This window comes from Mytilus californianus, unplaced genomic scaffold, assembly GCF_021869535.1.
Source record: "Mytilus californianus isolate M0D057914Y unplaced genomic scaffold, xbMytCali1.0.p SCAF_2, whole genome shotgun sequence".
Taxonomy (NCBI): domain Eukaryota; kingdom Metazoa; phylum Mollusca; class Bivalvia; order Mytilida; family Mytilidae; genus Mytilus; species Mytilus californianus.
In genome coordinates, this window is record NW_026262668.1 from 36,060,573 (window position 1) to 36,081,837 (window position 21,265).

Here is a 21,265-nt window from a genome sequence, read left to right on the forward strand (position 1 = left end):
TTTTTATTCATATATTTATCTTCCCTATCTTCCTCCACAGTTATATCAATTACTTTTATTGGATAAGTTTTCAGTCAGAGATTAACAAATGGACATTTAGTATAAAGGATTTATCTCCTCCCATATGCCCCTATAATTAAAGTAATTAACAAGTGCTTTTATTTACATAATTTAATTATCAATTTAATCCCTGTTGTGACATGATAATGATTCTGGGATTTTTACAAAATCTTCAGATTGATACTTTAAAATAATGTAATAAAAAAAAATCTCCAAATTTTTTTTTATAAGACTGAAGTGCTACTTTAAAACATACATACATTGAATATATAGTGACATAAATTATGTATACAAGATATTCGAAAAATTGGTTAATGATAAAAGCTTTTAAACGCTCATATGGCAAACCTATTTATGTCATGAGATTATTTAAACTGAAATTTTTGATAAAAAAAATAAGAAAAATTATAAAAAATTAAACATCACATTAGATGCATTATTTGCCGAAATGCGCATTTGTACCAGTAATGTCATGCATAAAATTAGATTAAATGAATGCGATGGAAATTCATGAATACTTTCAGATTAATAACACAAATCACAAATGTTTCCTTATACATTATTGATACAGCGGATGTAAACTTGAGTGTTTCCTAATTTGAGTAACACAAGCTATGTAGTGATCGGGACAAGTTAAACATGAAGTGCATTTTTCAAATTTTTCTCGTGTTCATCTTTTCCATAATCAATTTTGGAGGTAAGTTAATATTACTGATTTGTTACACATTTTTATTAGAACGTTTAAAGCGTTTTAATTGTTTAACGTTGTCTATATTTTAATCGGTATTGTATTCGAATTTTACCTAAATATTTAACGCATTAAGTTTAAAAGCAAGCAGCACCTACTTTACCGATAAGCAAAACTTTAGTTTTATTACCCGTCGGGGTATTATGTTTCCTGTACGTGTGTCCTTCCGAAAGTATGTCCGTTCGTCCGTACGCATCCCGTATCAGTTTAATGGAAAACTAACCTTTGCAGGTTAAATTCAGAAGGCGAATGAAACAAATTCGGGTATATTTCTGATGTTTACATATATCAAAACTTATTAAAATATAATATGGACATTTAAATTGACCAGTTGATATAGCTACAGTTGATGAATAGATGATCACTCATACATTAAGAGTCTACCTGGGTGCTGTCCCATTACTTTACCTGTTGCATTGCGACTGTTGTAGCGTAACTGGGATAGGTCTTTCAAAAGTTATCCATGTGGCATTAAGGCTTCAATTTTTATCTTGTTAAATAATAAAACATGCATACAGTTTAAATTACTATATATGGTATGAATAAAGCTAAAGTATGGCCACAAGATGTAAACTTATTTCATGTTCAAATATTTGCTAAAAACTGCTGATTTAAAAAAAAAATCATTTCCCCATGTTTTGCATTAGAGAATCCTAAAAACAAGTAAAGGAAATAAACAATGTAACTACAGTCTTTTTAACCATTGAAATTAATGATACAATTTATTACCAAAGAAACACAACATTAAGAAGGAAAAAGAGAGTTTCCATTTTACTGTCATTTCAAATTTTAGGAGCGAGAAAGCCAGAACAAGAATGTATATGTTTTTTTTTCTTGCAGGGTATTAAATTGCATGTTGTATAATGCACTACATTTCCTCATAATGTTTTCATAGCCAAATACTATGAGTGCTTGGATTTCTTTCATATTGTTGAAAAGACCTCTTTTATCTATTTATCTATTTCGCTTTTTCTAATGGGAGATAACTCAAAATAATTTTTCCAAACTCTTGTGGAAATCTTTTAAATTATTTTATAATTTCCATAATTTTCCAGGATTAATAGAAACCAGAACAAATGTGTGCATTCCTTCACTTAAACATTTATTCAATTCTTATTGACATTATTCTTGAACAAAGTGTTTATGCATAGTGAAATATCAAAATAATAGTTATGATTGAACAATTTTATTTATTTATTGAAATTGACATTTGATATCCCATCCAGCATTTCAGTTTCACTATTTGAAAGAATTCTAAAATAATCTCCTAATTCTTTTTACATTTTGGAATATTTTTTTTCATTTTTCACTATATCACTAGATTTTTTCCCATATCCACAGTATTCTGTTTAATTTCCCATGATATATATCACAATTAAACAGGTGCAGAGGTTTTATATAAGATCCCGAATTTTGTCATTTTTGCTCATTTCCAATATCACATTCAAAATGATTATCCTCACTTTACAAAGTTTCTGGAATATTTTATTCATATTTTTCACTATAACAATTGTTTTACTATATCCACAATATTCAGTTTTATTTCATTACCCATGATATATGTCCCAATTAAACAATATTAGATTCAGAATTTTATAATAAGTATTTCCAATATCACATTCCAAATTGTTATTCTCACATGATTTTTTTTGGAAAATCTTACTTTTATTTTTCCCTTTATCACTAGATTTGACTATATCCACTATATTCACATATTAGTTCATATTTATGATATATATCCCATTGAAACAGATGAATCGTCTTCATATTAAATCCAGAATTATATAATGATTATTTTCAAATCAAATTTAAAGCCGCAAAAACATGTTGGATGAACTTATTTCTCCTAATTCCAGTTTTATTTTTGTTTCCCTTTTAGATTAACTAAATCCCAACTTATAAAAATTGAATTCCCTCGAGTGAATTCAGTGTTTTTATGCACAAAAATCCAAATAGATTTCAAAGAAAAACACTGTAATGTATACTCCAAAATTATTTCAAATTTACATGTAAATCATCATATGAAAGCCACACAAAACATTTTGAATGAATTATTTCCTCCTTGATACATTCATGACAATCCATTCTTGGAAAAACAATTCTCATTTTAAGAAGCAATATTAAATGGCATCTAAGAAGTGAATTCAAATAAAATAAATCCCAACATTTTATGCACATTGATTCCAATAGATTTCAAACATTACATTAATACTCCAAAATGAAAAGTTTGAAGGGATATATGAAGAAATGCATAACATATCGATCTGAAAACTAAAATTGAAAACATCTGAATAGATATTTCTTGTTTAACTGACAACTGAACAATACTATGTATAAGGGTTAAAAATCTAAAGATTCATTTATTATGTAAAAAAACAGTTTTAATTTTCATACATATTAACATGCAGTTAAGAAAATGTTTTACTGATTTAGATTTTTGGGTCAAAATTAGATAAATCATCTTTATTTGGGGATTTAAAACAATGAAAACCAATAATATTTTCGTCCCTATCAATTTCATAATAGAATAACCCTAGGTGAAAAAAAACTTCAGGAAAAAGTCATGCTGTAAGGTTGGGTTAGGTGAATAAAAAAACAGTACAGGTAGCATCAAGGTAGACTCAACTCTAACAATACCAGCTGGTCAATTTAAATGTCCCAACTGTATTGTCAATTTTACAATCTGGTTGAACAAGAGGTAAAGGTAGACAGCAACACATATAGTCAAGTCCCAGTAACATGCCAATTTGTTTTATATTTAGAATTAAGATATAATTCAGAATACACAAATAAAGCTTTGAACGATTCTACGCCAGTACTCAAAACCTTCCCTCCTTTTTGGTGGATTTTACATAGATAAATAAAATCGTATAATAAAAAAGCAAAATGAGGATGTTAAATTTGATGTATGCCTTTTTGTGCTTCTTTGTTACATTTGTTTGTTTTTATAGTGATTAAGATGATAACACAATGTTGACTGCTGTACCCCTATTTTTGACATTTTTACCTATTGTGTCTGTTTGTTTGTTCACGCATCGTTGTCAATATAATGGAATTTGATGCGACTGTCATACAAGTGAGAGGTTTAGCTAGCTATAAAACCAGGTTCAATCCACCATTTTCTACAAAAGAAAATGCCTGCACCAAGTCAGGAGTATGACAGTTGTTATCCATTCGTTTGATGTGTTTGAGCTATTGATTTTGCCATTTGATTAGGGACTTTCCTTTTTGAATTTTCCTCGGAGTTCAGTATTTTTGTGATTTTACTTTTTGATACTGTTTATTTACGATAAAACTTGAAAGACTTTTTGAATTACTTTTATCTGTCCGAGCAGAATAATTTTATACAATTATCTCTATAGTGCATTACAATTTGGCCCATAACATGTTTTTATTAAATTACAGCTAGCTTGAATATATCAATTATTTCGGATACCCAGTATGGCGATGCACAGAAAAACTGCACATCTGAGTTTTCCGGTACACTTATACCATTCCAAATATTACAAAGCAATGCTTCTTCCGTACTGAAAGCTTTGGAAGTCAACGACACAGCATGGACTGGCCTAGAAAAGTTTGCAGTAGGATGTCAAAATGAAACTGAAACGGAACAAAATAGTATGCTACTTATGATTTATTTAATTGGTATATAAAGCCCATTTTTAGTCGAATTATAAAATGCACTTGTGTATATTTCATTAAAAAATGTTACATATTTGTACATGATAAGAAGTTACTTTTTGAATAATATCAGACTTATGAATATACGTGAACTGGAAATGAATTTTGAATCGAATTTAACGATTGACATGGCACATTTTTTAATTATTTAAATGCAATAAGTTGAATATAAGGATTTTGATATCTTTTTTATTAAAAATGCAGGCTATAGAGACGAAGTAGTTGTGTTATTAAAAGGAAAATACGTGCCTTAGAACATTATACAGAGTAGTTCAGTAGAAAAACTACGATTTACAAGTTTGCTTAACACTTATTCAGATCGTATGCTGACCTATAGATGCCATTTTAGTTTTATTATGATGTTTGATTGCTAGCTCGCACCACATTTCCTTCATTCATATTTATTCTAATTTATGTAAAATAATAAATAAAAAACCAAAACATTCAGTCCTAGATAAAAGCAAGAAACATTTAACACCAGCGTCCTAGATATGAGCGTTCCATAGAACGTTAACAGGTTCATACTTCTATAACACCAGTTTATGTAATTGTGCAAAAACCTAGGTTCAAACTGCCTCGTCCAAATATGGCTATTCTAATTAATAACCTATTTTGGTTTTATGCTCTCCGACGATTTAAATTTTAGGCCATTCAAACATCTGGTCACGAGCTAAAGATAGTTACCCCAGAAACACGAGTTGTGCGCATGGAAATCATATTATTTTGGGTTTTTTTTTTTTAGCTTAGAAATGTTTATTTTGTGTATTTTATTTTTACTTTCTTCAGGAATATGCACAGATATAAAACATGAACGAGTGCCAACGTCTTTCAAGCTGAATTACACATGTGGTTTGTAAAATTATGTTATAAATTTTAGACTTTTAAACAGAACTTAATAAACGGGATTGCAATTTGCCGTAACATAGTTGACAGGAAGACCTGTGGCTATCAAAATACGTTTCAAGAATATCACATTCATACCCCATATGTATGGGAAAAGGAATCATGGTGATGATTCCTTATTTTAAATCAGTAAGGTTACTGTTTTACCACGCTGATTTAGATATAAGAAGATGTGGTATGACTGCCAATGAGACAACTCTCCATCCAAGTCAAAATTTATAAAAGTAGACCATTATAGGTCAAAGTACGGTCTTCAACACGGAGCTTTGGCTCACACCTAGCAGCAAGCTATAAAGGGCCCCAAAAATGACTAGTGTAAAACCATTCAAACGGGAAAACCAACGGTCTAATCTATATAAAAAACGAGAAACGAGAAACACTTATGAACCACATCAACAAACGACAACGACTGAACATCAGATTCCTAACTTAGGACAGGTGCAAACAATTGCAGCGGGTTTGAACGTTTTAATGGTACCAAACCTTCACCCTTATCTGAAACAATAGTGTAACATCACAACATAGAAAGACACACTATAAAATATCAATTGAAATGGATTTACTCATTCAAAAGACATATTAACAACAGTGAACATACACTGAACAAATAAATTTGATCTATGATACAATGTAAATACAAAATAAATAAACTAAGGGAAGAAAAATTAAAGTAACATGATTTAGCCTTTATTTCATATCAATATGTAAAAAGGTAGTATAAGCGAAATGACATACCACTGAATTGAAATGATTAAGTCTCAGTGGTAAACAGCAAATTGTCAAAATCAGCGTTATAATGAATGAGTAGTACAAAGACAGAGAAAGAGAGTGAAAGATACCAACGGGATATTCAAACTCATTAGTCGAAGACAAACTAACAACTCCATGGGGAAAAAACGAAAAACATAAACAAGACAAACTACAGTTTACAAAATACAACATAGAGAACAGCAGTCAGAGCAACACGGTCCCTATCAATAACCGGGGTGATCCAAGATGCACCGGAAGTGTAAGAAGATCATGTTGCACATGTGGCACCATTCAAGTGGCTCATGTAAAAAATATTCGTGATATGTCTCATTCGGTGTTGTCACATTCAAAGAAAAGAGGACATAAGTGTGGTTCCGACAATTGGAGCATATACATCGTCATTTGTTCAACAGATATTCCATATCAGTCAACCAACTCGTGATGGCGTCCGTAAATTTTAAAAGGGATGACTTTATTTAATGTAATCCTTCGTGGCGTTGAACAGAACTGTGTTTTAGCTATGAAATGCCATTATAATTAGTCAATCATCACCTCATTTGAAACTGTGTTCAATAGGACAGTTGATTTGATTTATGAGGGTCACTACTAAAATGAATTCATATCAGGAACTTACTAGAAATTGAGCGCTTATGTGCTTTCCGACATCCCAAACATAGAATAGCTTTTTATCTTGAATTTAATGAAAACGAATTTTCTAATTTCAAGTAAAATTTCAAGACATAGGTTAGTAATTTCTAGAAATAAATCTGAGTTCATTTACAGTCAAAATTTAAATGTTAAGTTTTTGACAGCTGATTTTTCTATAATTAAGTCAAATCATAAACTAATGTATTAATTTCTAGATGCAAGTGAAAAGTTCTATGATATTTTGAGTATATTTTTATTTACAATTTTGATTTCACTTTATTAAGTCGCAATGTACAATCGTTTATCATACTCAAGACAGATTTGCGTGGAATTCGCCAACATTTGTGTGAAAAACGCGACGTAAATTTAGACGCTGAACGAATCATAATTGATGTATTGTAAAGACACCTATCTATATATTTGTGGCAAAACATGTAGGTGTAGTTCTCTAAGTGTATTTCTATTCAGCTTTCTATAAGACAATGATCTTTCAGTGATGTTTGTATACCATCTATAATAAATTAAGTAGGTGGCGTCTGTGGTGAGTAATGTGTGAAATCCTATACTTCTTATTGTAAATTATGTAGTAGGCGTCTGTGGTGAATGATGTGTGAAACGTTTCTTCTTGCTAATTGTTTAAATATAAAATAACCATTTGCATCAGAAATATCCGGCAAAACTGACAGTTTATAAGCATTGCATTGATAAATTGATTCTACATTTCTATAGGGGCCTCGGTGGCCAAGTGGTCTAAGTAGTTCTACTACTATCACTAGCCAGTCAACACTGAGGTTGTGAGTTCGAACCCAGCTCGTGTGGGTGCACTCGACTCTAATCTTAATTGACTAGGATTGTCAGTTTTTCTGTCGAAGGTCGGTGGTTTTCTCCGGGCACTCCGGCTCTCCTTCACCTATAAAAACTGACCACGAAATAGCCCAAATGTGGCGCTTAAAAGTAGCGTTGAAACACCAACAATCAATCAATCAATACATTTCTAGATTATATTTACTTTATTTTTCGAAGGTAAGATACAGTATTGAAGTGCTGACCGAATTTGGTATTTAATATGCTCCTTTTCTTTGCATGAATATATGTTATTTCCGGAATAATGTTTTATTACATATTTATACCACCCTTGACTCTTGATAACATACTAGTATTAAAATACACATTACTGTCTTTTAAACTGTATTGGTCATATAACGACGTGTTCCCATTTCGCCACAACTGTATATTTCCAGGTAACAATATATATACAAAAGTTCTATGACGAGGTTGCAATTGTACTAACGCTAAATGTGAATTTATCTGGAATAAACAAAGCTATATAATACTAGTCTTGTTCTGTTATTTCATAAAATATAAATCAACAGTTTAAAATTGCTTTATCGTTTAAGAAATAATAGCAACCATATTGAAATCTTAGATTGTTTAGTAAGGTTAATGAATTATTACAATATTTAAAAACAATTCTTCCTTCCTTAGTAATTCTTGTAAAATGATAAAGAAAATAAAAAATTCTCTTTAGAAGGTCTACTCCTTCTTTGAAATCATACATTATGAATTTTCAAAAGATTACAGTGACATTGTATTTTAATATTATTCAAAAATAAACACGAGTATCATGACAAAATTTGCATTTGCTCAATTTATTTAAATTAGATTTGGTACAAAAAATGATTGACATTATGCTATTTTTTGTCTGCAAAATACAACTAACATTATACTTATTAATCAATTTTGTTGTCAAACTCCTATGACAATTGTGGATTTATGCTAATTCTGAAGGTGCTACTTAAATTATTAAATAAATAATTATATAATATTTATCAAAGTTGTTATTCTTTTTATCCTAATTTGAATTTGTGTACATGAATATGTTATATTTGTATACAGCATTAAACCCCAACGTACTTGGCCTATGTTAAATGTTCACTCACGATCCCATTTGTCTTTGTTTGACAAATGTTTGATACTGAAAACTGGAATTTTACACTAAGGCGACATGGGAATAATTTTCTTATGATAACCTGACAGCTTAGGCTAGATTGGAATAGGCCCTGAAAGGTGTAAACAGCTTAGTAAGAGGACTGCTAACAGTGTCATCATAGTTGTTTCTAATGCTTTATTTATTTTGTAGTTGCTAATGACCAAGTTATGATGACTTCAAATGAGGCCAAAACGTACAGCGATAGTCAAAGTGACTGCAAATCACTAAGTAGCTCAGTCGCCAAACTAGACAATCAGCACCAATTATATAAACTCCCAAAGAGTATTCAGGTTCCTGATAGGGGTAAAGAGTGGTTTGAAACGGTCGAAACAGACTATCTGAAAAGCAGTAATTATATAATTTACTCAGATTTTCAATATAATTATTCTATGCATTTTTAGGGGTTGGAGAATGGGAAATTATGAAATAACAGTGATCTTCATAATAATTAATTAGAAAAATAATGCACGCATTAATTTATTATGCATTCGTAAAAATAATATCATTATGTGATGTCAGCTAATAGAATAAGATCAAAAAGATAAGTTTCCTAAATGGTTTAGTTTAGACATAGTGTTGAATATGCTACCATACTTTAATCCTTAGTTTTATCAAGACAATAATGTGGTAATACATATTTTCTTTATTCATTTAGGTTTGATACGGCGTTGCCAGTTTGTGAGGAAAACTGATGAATGTTCTTTACGGGTAGAATTTGGAGACTGTGACGATGCTAGAAAAGGAATTTGCTACACAGGTTTTGTGATTTTAGTTAAATTGTTACGTTAAAAAAGTTTTCGTTTCACAAAGCGCTGTGGAAAGTCTGCGAATTTCTAAAAATATACTATTCAAAACGGTAGCTGTTTGGTTAGTCAACCAGTCGCATATTCTATATAGATGACACTAAGCTAAACGGTCGTTCTGTGCATGGGCCACGCTCTCTCAGATTAATAAAAAGACAAGAGTGACCTACCGATTTGTATACTGGTTTTCCCGAATTAATTCACATCAAGTTTTTTTATGACTCAGATAAGGTACAAACTATATGGTACTGTGCACAATACCAGTTAAGTATCTTTGTAGGGATGAGTTCTTTACAAAATAATGATATCGTTATCAAAACTGAGATAAATCTCAAGCGAAATGTACGACGGGTGCCAGATGTGGAACAGAATCTGCTTACCCTTCCGGAGCTCCTGAGATCATCCCCGGTTTTTGGTGGGGTTCGTGTTGCTCAGTCTTTAGTTTTTTATGTTGTGTTTTATGTACTGCTGTTTTTGTTGGTCTTTTTATTTTTTTGCCATGGCGTTGTCAGTTTATTTTCGACTTATGAGTTTGAATAAATTAGTAATTTCATGAAAATTGATGAAAGATTATTTATAATGCATGACCAACAATATTGTTATATTTGTCTATGAACTATTTTTTTTATTATTCTTTCTATTATTATATTTGATAGACGAAGATATGTCATATCAAAGCAGTCTCAAATTTGTTGAGTTCCATGAAATTGGTAATATCACAGCGAGGGACAGAGTCGACATTTCTGAAGAAGATTTATGTTGTATGTACATTTCGAAATTAAGATTTGGTGTTTTAATATATGGTATAACATTGTCATCAGTTTTTGGTGGGGTTCGTGTTGCTCAGTCTTTAGTTTTCTATGTTGTGTTTTGGGTACTGTTGTTTGTCTGTTTGTCTGTTTCTTTTTTAGCCATAGCGTTGTTAGTTTATTTTCGACTTATGAGTTTGAATGTTCCTTTGGTATCTTTCGCCTCTCTTTTAAAAGAAATATTTTGGACACAGTATTAAAATGGCACAAAGGTTTAGTAGATAGATCATCTTCTATAAATGGGTTTAAATGAGCTGTCAATTATATTAATTATATTATGCCTAGATTACTTTTTTTGAACTATTGTTTGAGCCGTGATGGTATTTTAGAACTGTAATTATGAGCTGAATAAGTACTGATAGGCGTTATGATATTTTCTTTTTTAATTTTGTGTTCTCCAAAGTATTACATTTGTAGAATTCCAGGCTTTGGGTTTCTATCATGCTTGATAAAGGTAATTCCAGAGACATTTGTTGTGCTCGCGAAAATTATATCAAACTCCTATTTTTTTTTTATATTTTTTAGGTTATTTTTTGTAATAACAAAAAAAAAAACAATTTATTAGAGACATTGTTACACAGATCTAAACAGCAGACCACACACACAAATTAAACTTAGACAATGATAATTCATACACAACAGATTAAATCAAGTAGGCATATCCTGCCCCTCATGATGTAAATGAAAAAAAAACAAAAAAGATATGAATTAGCAATATTTACTAGTATTTAAATTTTATTCCTCGCTAGCTGTCTCGACGGTGACGACTATCAAGGAAACGACAGAACGTAAGTTGATATTTGTAGAACTTATATTTGTATAACTTATATTTGAATAACTTATGTTTGTGAGTTTTGATTTGTTTCATGTATAGATCCTTCTGTCGTTAACAGAACATTGTGTTTCTTTTGATTCAATTAATTTACACCATATAAAGATAAAAAGATGTGGTTTTATTGCAAACATAACAACTCCCCACCAAAGACCAATTGACGTTGACAACTATAATAGGTCACCGTACGGCCTCCAACAATGGGCAAAACCAATACCGCATATTATAGATATAAGAAGATGTCAATGAGATAACTCTCCATCCAAGTCAAAATTTATAAAAGAAAACCATTATAGGCCACAGTACGGTCTTCAACACGGAGCCTGGGCTCACACCGAACAGTAAGCTATAAAGAGCCCCCAAAATTACTAGTGTAAAACCATTCAAACGGGAAAAACAACGGTCTAATCTATATAAAAAACGAGAAACGAGAATCACTTATGAACCACATCAACAAACGACAACTACTCAACATCAGAATCCTGACTTAGGACAGGTGCAAACAAATGAAGCGGGTTTAAACGTTTTAATGGTACCAAACCTTCATCCTTTTTATGAAAACCATGAAAAGACAAAAAATGACAAATGTAACTCAATTCAAACGAGAAGACTAACGGCCTGTTTACTGGTCAAACAATAAACGGAAAACAAATATGATATACAGCAACAAACGACAACCACTGAATTACAGGCTCCTGACTTGGGCCAGGCATTCTCAGCATTAATCTGTCTCGAAATGATAAAATGAAAATTATTTGTGAGGGAACTTTTAAATTGTTTTCCATGCATAGAAGTAGTAAGTATTCGATGGTATAGTGAGAGCAACAATCCATTAATTTGAAAATGTATGATTTAATTGTCATTTGAATAAAAAGAATATCCCATATTCTAAAATTGTCCCTCTTTGATAATAGGAAATGCAAGCTCTCTACAAATTTAATAAAATAATACCATTTTTTAAAACATAATGCATTAATGTTGTATATTGATTGTTTCCATTAAGAAGAGAAGAAAGATAATGTATCCTTTATAGTCATCTATTTCAAGCATGAAATCAAAAGCAAATAACATCTTTAGAATGAATTAAAAATACAAAAAATATCGAAAACCTTAAAAAAGAAGGTAAGCCAAAGTAAGATATAAGAGTAGTAGCATCGGCTTTGAAAACGATTCTACGATTCTGCGATTCTGTGTTGTCATAACTATAAATTAACTGTTTATAAAACTTTAAATTTTTAAAATACTAAGGCTTTTCTACCTCAGGAATAGATTACCCTAGCTGTATTTGGCAAAACTTTTAGGAAATTTTGGTCCTCAATGCTCTTCAAATTCATACTTTATTTGGCCTTTTTAACTTTTTTTGATTCGAGCGTCACTGATGAGTCTTTTGTAGACGAAACGCGCGTCTGACGCAAATACAAAATTTCAATCCTGGTATCTCAGATGAGTTTATCTACTAAAATCTCACTTTAAAGAATGTATATGTAGTCTAATCTCTGCTTTGGCCTACCTCTATTGATATGGGCATAATCACGTGAACATAATAACAAAATACCAAACGTCGGCGGTTTTAGTTTGGCTATACAATAATTAATTAAAACAGTTTGATCAATTATCCACCTCTTTCAACAATCTACGTTATTTATTGAAACACTTCAGTCAAAAGTGGTCAGGCATTACATTTTGTAGGTGACATTCTTGTTGGTATTTTACGTTTTTTTTTTGTGTTTTGCATTTAAGATGTATGTTGTTATTTAAGTGAAAGATTTTGTCGACGAGATGTTTTTCCGATAAGAAAAGACGGGTAGGGGATTTGACACTCAACCGGAATAGTTGTTTAACTCACTTATTTTAGTTGTACTAGGGCAGTTACACTTTAGGGTTCTGTATTGTTTGTTTTACACTGTTTTTTTTTATATTTAATAAGTCATTGGTTTGTCAAATTTGCGGTGGTGACCAATATTTCAGTACATTTTGGTTTCTGCTACTAATTTCTATATATATACATATATATATATAATATTTAATAAATACTTTGCTACACAACTTTACAAATTGATAAAGATAAAGGAAATTACAATATTTTTCATGAAGGACAATTCCGTACCAGCGACTTCTTTTTTGTTTTTGTTTTATTTTGCATTATGGCAAAATAAAAACATGTGCGATTGGGGTGTATTTAACTATCTTGTCATTATTATTTTTTAATCTTTAATTTAGATATGCCACCTTCTACTCAAGAATATACCACAACTACCATAAGACCAAGACAATGTATGATTACAGTTTCTATAGTAATGTTTACAAGTGCATGTATACGGTGCGCGTGTGTGTGTGTGTGTGTGTGTGTGTGCGTGAAAAAATGAGAATCATGATGACCTAACTGATTAATTGATTGTTCGTTGCTTTTCGTCCAGTGGCTAATATTTCATGCATGTTTAGGACGAGAACAGGTCATCAAAAATACAATAAGTAGGTCCTGCAATAGGAGTCGTACTGGATGAAAGACGGTATATTAGAAAGGGACAGAAATTTTGCCTTGCAACAGGTCACCTTAGGAACCCTAAAAGAATTGTTGCAAAGGTTCATAATGTGCAAGGAGCATGGCACTCTTTTTACACGAGGCATCGAAGTTAACGTCACCATTATGACTGGACTTGGCTGCGTATTTATATATACATCCCGCACAAACAAACGGACGTCCAATTTTAGCAAGGGTTTTACTGGCGGTCGGAAGAACAACACAAGTGACCATACTTCGATTCATCAGTCACCCTTTGGATATATGAGGACATGACAAAAACAAAACAAATCAAAGCAGTAAAATATACTTCGAATGCTGCATTTGTTGCGAATGTTAAAGTGAAGAGGGGGTACTACAATCTCCGAAAAATAATTTAAACAATAGCTCTTTCATTGTATCTTTGTAACATGTTTTATAATAACCTTCATCCACTGGCAGACTTCATCAAATCCGACACAATTTGGAGTTAATACGGTCCGAAAGTTTCTCAATGTTTGTATATCTAGACTTACAAAACATGTATAATAATTCTATTGACGTCGATACACTTATTGTTCATTGACTAAGGTTTGAGTTTAGTGCGGAAAGTACTCTCTTTCTTCATTGGTTAAATAAGATACTAAACATTAGCAAAATACTCTACTTAAAAATGCAGTTTCTAACTTTAAAAAATCCAAAATATGTTCCGAATTATGACATCATATTGTCTGAAAAATTGTATTCACACGCATGACGCCAAAGTAAGTGTAGTTTAGTAAAGATTCAAGTACTTTTTAAGGGTAGTTTTTGGTTATAAACATACAGGCAGAATAGATCCTATATTTTTTTTTATTAAATTCACGAAATGGAACATCGTGCAATGTGTTGAAATATAAAACAGCGGTTTGTATTAGTTTCAGATAATCCAAATGATGAAACCAGTGCAACAGGTACGATAATTATTATGTGCATGACAATTCAGTATATGGATGGTGTGCAAGTTGTACTTTTATATTTTTCATAAAAAACTTCAAAATTTGGTAACAACTTTAAGTATTTTTACATAGAAATCTATAATTGAGAAAATCATTGTTTTGTCGGTGCATATATTTTACAGCGTTTTTTTTTTTTTACTAAAGTCAAGTTTTATAGAGAAATTTAGTCTCATATATGTAGGTCCATATCATGATTATAATGCATATAGAAAATTGTATTTGTGATAAATTCTTGATCTCTTAAATAAAAATTAAAAAAAAGTTTGAAGTTGGGTATTTGAGAGCAATATTTCCTTGACTATTTCTAAAACTGAAATGCAACTTTAAGCGAGCAAGTTGAATTATCATTGTAAAAATATATTTTATTAATAACTAATGTAAAAGAAGGATACTTTGAATTGATAAAAATGTCTAAGAAGGTTGTTAAAATCTATCATTTTTATTATCCTTAAAAGCTTTCTACCTAAAGTTTGATACTTTTAAAATAAATGTTTGAACTTATTTAAAAGATATATGACAAAATCAAAATTGAATCGTGAAAACTGTTTATGTTTATAACAGAAACTACACGAATATCTACAGGCGGTACCTCGGTTGGTGTATACAGTACAAGTATGTATATATTATGTAATGAGTTGTACTATCTTTGAATTACCATTGTCAAAAGTTTTTTTTTATACCATAATAACAATTGTCACTGGAAATCTCAAGAAATACAACTAATATATTAAAAGCCAAAGTGAAATCAGTTACTAGTAGTCTCAATGTGAAGAGTGGAGAACGTCAAAACGACAAAATAAAGGTATCGTAACATCGTCACGCTTCAAGTTAGTACTTTTTCATATGTGATCAGGCAGTTATCAAATTTAATGATTTACACAGCAAAAACGAATTCGACACCCCCCTTATATCATAATATCTCAAATCCAGAACGGATCACAACAATAAAATACAAATTTTAAACAAATTTAAATAGACGGAATTTTAGGCAATTGCATTCTAAATTGAAAAAAAATCATGTTTTGCCGCATTTTATATAGTGTATAGATATTATAAATACATATTGGGATCATTTTTATAATTCTTTAAATTGATTGTATTTTAGGAAGTACTAATTCTACATAAAATTATATTAATTTTTCGATATTGAGACGTAATTTAACAAAATCTGAAATATTGCCCAATTACGTATAATTCGCTAAAAACCTGCTAAATTAGAAAATGATGGTTAAAATCCATGAGATTTGCAACCATGTTGGCAATAAAAGCAGTACTCCCATTATACAGAATTATTTGACCAAAATGTTCTTAGTTAAATTTCCTCTGTTGGCATTACAACCCTAATTGTGGTGCTATTACATCATATAAAATATCAACCAATAGGCTGTCCTATATTATATGCAGCTCTGTGTTCTTCCGACAAAAAACCCAACCCACCATGAAATTTTAATAAAATAATTCAAAATGAACGACTGAACTAATTTGTTTTTATTTTTTAGTTCATGCTGTACCTGCTGAACCCAGAAAACCTTCCTCGGAATCAAATAGTATTATCATAATTATAATTATTATAGTGTTAATTATTATTGTTGTTGTTGTTAGAGTGATAAGAATGTGCCAAAATCGATAGTTTCGAAAAATTACTATACACATAAACAATTGACACTTTTTTGATAAAGGATGGTCAATTCGAAATAATTACATTAGATATATGTTTCATTATTATACGTTATTTTAATTGGCTAACAGCAATCTCGCGTCATTCTTCATTTCAAAATGAATTTCATGAATTGTAACATATATGATGACACACGTTTCCACAATAAAGTGCACATGTAAATTAAAGAAAAAAAATGATAGTAATCGTGTTTTCATGATCATAGCGAAAAAATGTAATTATAAGTATTGAATGCTTCTTTTAGTAATTTCATAGGGTTGTAAAAGCGTTGACCGTGCGTACATTTTTAGAATGAAGCGCTTCCGCGCTTCATACAAAATGTGCTTCGGTCAACGCTTTTACACCCAAATGAATTTACAAAAAGAAGCATTCAATTCTTAAATAAATCAAAGTCAATACTAAGATGGTGACTAGAAATTTAAATCGAAGAAAGCAAGACAACACAGAGGCAACAAGAAAAATTACAGCTTACACTACACAAAACATATAAGTAAAAAAGATCCACAGAAAACAGTGGTAAATTTAGATGATTTGGAAGGGAGGGGCATAACTTTTTGTCAAAATTTTCCTTCATATGGCAGCTTTGTCAATACTTGTCACATTTTATGAGGATGGATTGGTAATGGTAGATTACTCGTTGATCAGCAGGAGTTTATTTTGTGCCTAAATCATTTTTGCCATAAGACTTTGGCTTCAGATCTTCATGTACCTTCATAGGCCTTTTTTGGTAAAGGATTTTTGAAGAAGCGGTTCAAACCATTGTTTACGCCATGAGAATTTGGTACCGTATATTCACTCGCAAGTTTCATTCAATTTCAATTAGCTTAGTTTTTTTCAGACTTATGGATTATTGCTGTCGTAATAATATCCCTTTTGGTGATCATGATAATTGTACTCATCATGGTTTTGAGACATAAAAGAAGAGTAGGGTAAGAATATATGAATTGTAAATTTAAAACCACTCACTTCTCTGTACTACTTTTAATAATTCACTTGTTGTCCAAGATAAAATTTCGTTCTCATAATAATTAGCAGGCGGGTCGGATTACTAGAGAAAACATGACTATAAACATGACATTGTAATACCTATAAAAGGATTACACATCTTTCAATGAATATACCATAACAGGTTTTCTCATAGGATATAACTGAGAGAAAATCGCTGCATTTAAGCTTCTGATCAAACATGGTAACGTTGAAAAACATGCAACAGTTGACCCTGACAAATACCAGTTAATAGATGAAATTGTTGTAATGTATAGAAAATGGCATTGAACAATATAAAATGCATATGGTTTAAAGCAACACAGCAAGATAAATTTATATTTTATATATTATTTACAGTATACCAGTATCAGTGAAATTATTTTTTTCAAATAAAGAAGTAAAAGCATTGCAGTTTTTGCATAAAATGAAATAACCCTCCAGTTTACCGAAAGGTCGAGCATGACAATATAGAAATTATGACTTGCATAAAAGATTGATTGATTGATTGATTGATTGGTGTTTAACGCCACTTTTTACACTGTTGTGCTTTTTCGTGGCGGTCAGTTTTTAAAGGTGGAGGAAGCCGGAGTGCCCGGACGGAACCACCGACTTTCGGTAGGATAACTGACAATCCTAGTTAATTAAGATTGGAGTCGAGTGCACCTGCCCCGTGCGGGATTCGAAATTACAACCTCAGTGTTGACTGGCTAGTGATACTGTAGTTCGAGTACTTAGACCCCTCGGCCACCGAGCCCCCTACCTGCATAAAAGATGTTGTTAGTTAGATTAATGATTCTTTGTGATTATTTAAATTCAAGGACATTCTCCTATGTAATAAATGGACGATAGAATGACTTAGGAACAAAAGTGTGAATCATTGTATTCAAATGTTTCTTCAAATGTGTAATCCTTGACATGTACTTGCACTTGCTGACGTACATATTGGTAAAACTGTTAACATTTAGTGTTAGTTAATTGATAATTTATGAGGCTTGATAATGAAATTGTGACACCAAGCAAATGTCAATTTCTAGAAACATTGAAGTTGATTAACACTCAATTATCTTATATGAAATGAACATAAGAATTGCCAAACCTACACGTTATGAGCCAACCTTCACACTTAGTATAATTGGTTTTATTGTCAATAATTTACTTTTTGTTTTACTGACATTACCATTTTTATATTAGCAAAGGTACGATACTAGAACACGATGGAGAAAAGCGCACGAGTACTTCTGATGTGAGTGCCCCAGTAACAGGAAGCCTCCGACGATTCCAAGCAACTTCTGTAAGACCCTTCGGGACTGATTCAGGTATAGAAGTACTAGGACGAGATATGTTTAGCGGCCTGCAATCGGAAAATATTGAAATCACTGATTTAGATGAAGAAATCAAAGAAACTCAATTGAATGACAATGGAGCATTACGAGAACTCAATGTCATGACTGAAAACAACGACAATCAGAATATATCCACAGAAAGTCAAGAAGATGAAATAAAAGTGATAGAAGCTGAAACAAAGTCAACAAGTAGCACTCATGATTTTATTAATGGAGACAGTTCTGACGAAAAAACTGGATTGATACTTGACAACGGAGCATTACGAGAACTCAATATCATGACTGAAAACAACGAAAAGCAGAATATATTCACAAAGAGTCAAGAAGATAAAATAAAAGAGACAGAAGAAGAAACAAAGTCAACAAGTAGCAGTCATGATGTTATTAATGGAACCAGTTCAGACGACAAAACTGGATTGATACTTGAAGATCCTTGAATGACATTACAGAATCATTTATTTATAAACCATTTCTTGATTTGACTCTAGAAGTGCAATTGCATACGAGTACTTCCCTTCCAATAAAGCGTCAATTATAAGTAGCTCATGTTCATCTACCTTATTCCAGGTTGACACGCATATCATATTTAATTTGCTTAAACAAAGGCTATAAAACTTATGTAAGACAAGTCGAGTGAAGCTAAAAAAAAAAGTAGTTTATTAAGATACCATCTCATTTATAATTACTGATAACCGCAACTTGACGTTGCAGCTAACCACTGATAACGAAGGTACTCGTATCCAAATATATGTTGAGTCAAATTAGCAATTTTTTTTATTCATGGCAAGGTTTATTGAATGCTGTGTTCTTTCACGTTTTTTGTTTTTGTTTTGTTTTTTTGTGGTAGACACGTTAAAAGCTTGGTTTTGAATTGTAAATGATTTATTTTATGAATGGTTGTATATATGAGATATTGACTGAACTGTAGTATAATTTCAATTACCATTCTCATTATTTTTTTAAAAACTGAAAAGAATATTCAGGCTTTACATAATTCAGAGAAAAGATGGAATAGTTAAAAACTTGACAAATTAAGTTTATTATTTTCTTTAATATATAACATATATATAAAAAAAAACTCTTTGGATAAAAATCCATCAATTTTTTTTTTCAAGTGCTAAACATTGTGTGTACTTTAATGTTAATTTATAGATATTGCTTTACATTAGAGGTAGTTAATTGAAAATGAGGAAATATATGAAAAATTAAAGATATTTCAAATGAAACAGCAAATGATTGATTTATAAAGTACACACATTTACCGAATTATTACTAGATTTTGATTTAGCACGAACATTACAACGAATGCAACTAGTAGAGCAGGTACTGCTTACCTCTCCGGCGTATCCCTGTGTTTCGTGGGATTCATGTAGTCCAATCTAAAGTTTCTGAGTGCAATTATTTGTGAATTGTTGATTTTCTATCCGTCATTTTTTTTTAAGGCATATATTGTTTTCAATGACTTATGGTTATTGATTGACCCCTTGATAACTGTTCCTCTTTCTGTAGACCCTTAATAAGAGGTTTAGCTAGCTATAAAACCAGGTTTAATCAACCATTTTCTACATAAGGAAATGCCTGTACCAAATCAGGAATATGACAGTTGTTTTCCATTCGTTTGATGTGTTTGAGCTTTTGATTTTGCCATTTGATAAGAGATTTCCCGTTTTGAATTTTCCTTAGAGTTCTGTATTTTTGTTATTTTACATTTACCTTAAAGTCATGCAGCTGTTTATCTATTGTCACTGCAAAAATGTTAAATTCCACGGATTCCTTATCATATTGGATATTTCTACAGGATAATAACAGGAAACTAGGGTTAACGTTGATGAAACAGTAACTTTACTACACAGCACATTAACTAAAGTAAGACTAGCGTACCAAATGATCATTATACTGTCATTAGTGATAAACAAGCTTCCCTGCACATTGTTCATTAAAGCGTTCTCTCAATCGCTTGGATCCAGACAAGTAGTGGATGATTTCCACAGAAACAACGTAAGATCAACTTTAAATTGATTAAGGGGCAAAAACACTAAATTCAATAATATATTATTGTTATGATTTATCTGATATCAATAAAAAGATAGGAATGTTATAAGTAAAAAAGACAACTCAAAAAATTATTTTGTTTTTTTTTGGTTTTTCAAATGTTCGTTTCTAGCGGGTCTGATAAAAAAAACCTCAAGAAACATGTTATGCGCTTAAAACTAGTCCATATGATTTATAGCCATCACTTGGCTTCTGTCGTCATTCTTCGTCGTGGTCCATGGTAGTAAATCTTACAAATCTTTTCCTTTGAATCTACCTGACCTCTAGCAAAGTAGACCTTAAACGGCTTTGAATGTTCTGTTAATAGTTTTTTGGTTTTTTTTAACTCTGAAAAATTTTGTATGTGCGGCTGGAAAAACTTTTTTGTTTAAGAGATTTGTTGAAGATTATTTCAGAAGAAAGTATAGTAGGCACGGATATCAGTTTCATATTTGTTAATAAAATTGAGAATGGAATTGGGGAATGTGTCAAAGAGACAACAAC

The 21,265-nt window shown here is 31.1% G+C and overlaps 1 protein-coding gene across 1 annotated transcript; it reads left to right on the forward strand.

Moving 5' to 3' along the window:
- Positions 1–599: 599 nt before the first annotated feature.
- Positions 600–19,956, forward strand: LOC127729798 (uncharacterized). The gene is made up of 13 exons (XM_052237691.1): positions 600–757; positions 4,214–4,426; positions 5,276–5,338; positions 8,931–9,128; positions 9,436–9,537; positions 10,240–10,344; positions 11,142–11,180; positions 13,445–13,498; positions 14,642–14,677; positions 15,284–15,334; positions 16,222–16,269; positions 17,239–17,329; positions 18,579–19,956. Exons 1-13 carry the CDS (start codon positions 700–702, stop codon positions 19,165–19,167), a joined length of 1,647 nt encoding a protein of 548 aa, XP_052093651.1. The 5' UTR covers positions 600–699; the 3' UTR covers positions 19,168–19,956.
- The last annotated feature ends 1,309 nt before the right edge of the window (positions 19,957–21,265 follow it).

What these genes read in the sequence shown, in the direction of transcription:
- LOC127729798 (XM_052237691.1), top strand. Translation starts at nt 700, where the DNA reads ATGAAGTGCATTTTTCAAATTTTTCTCGTGTTCATCTTTTCCATAATC. An exon ending in AACTGAAACGGAACAAAATA is followed by an intron (nt 4,427 to 5,275) that starts GTATGCTACTTA and finishes TACTTTCTTCAG; the next exon opens with GAATATGCACAGATATAAAA. An exon ending in AGACATAAAAGAAGAGTAGG is followed by an intron (nt 17,330 to 18,578) that starts GTAAGAATATAT and finishes TTTTTATATTAG; the next exon opens with CAAAGGTACGATACTAGAAC.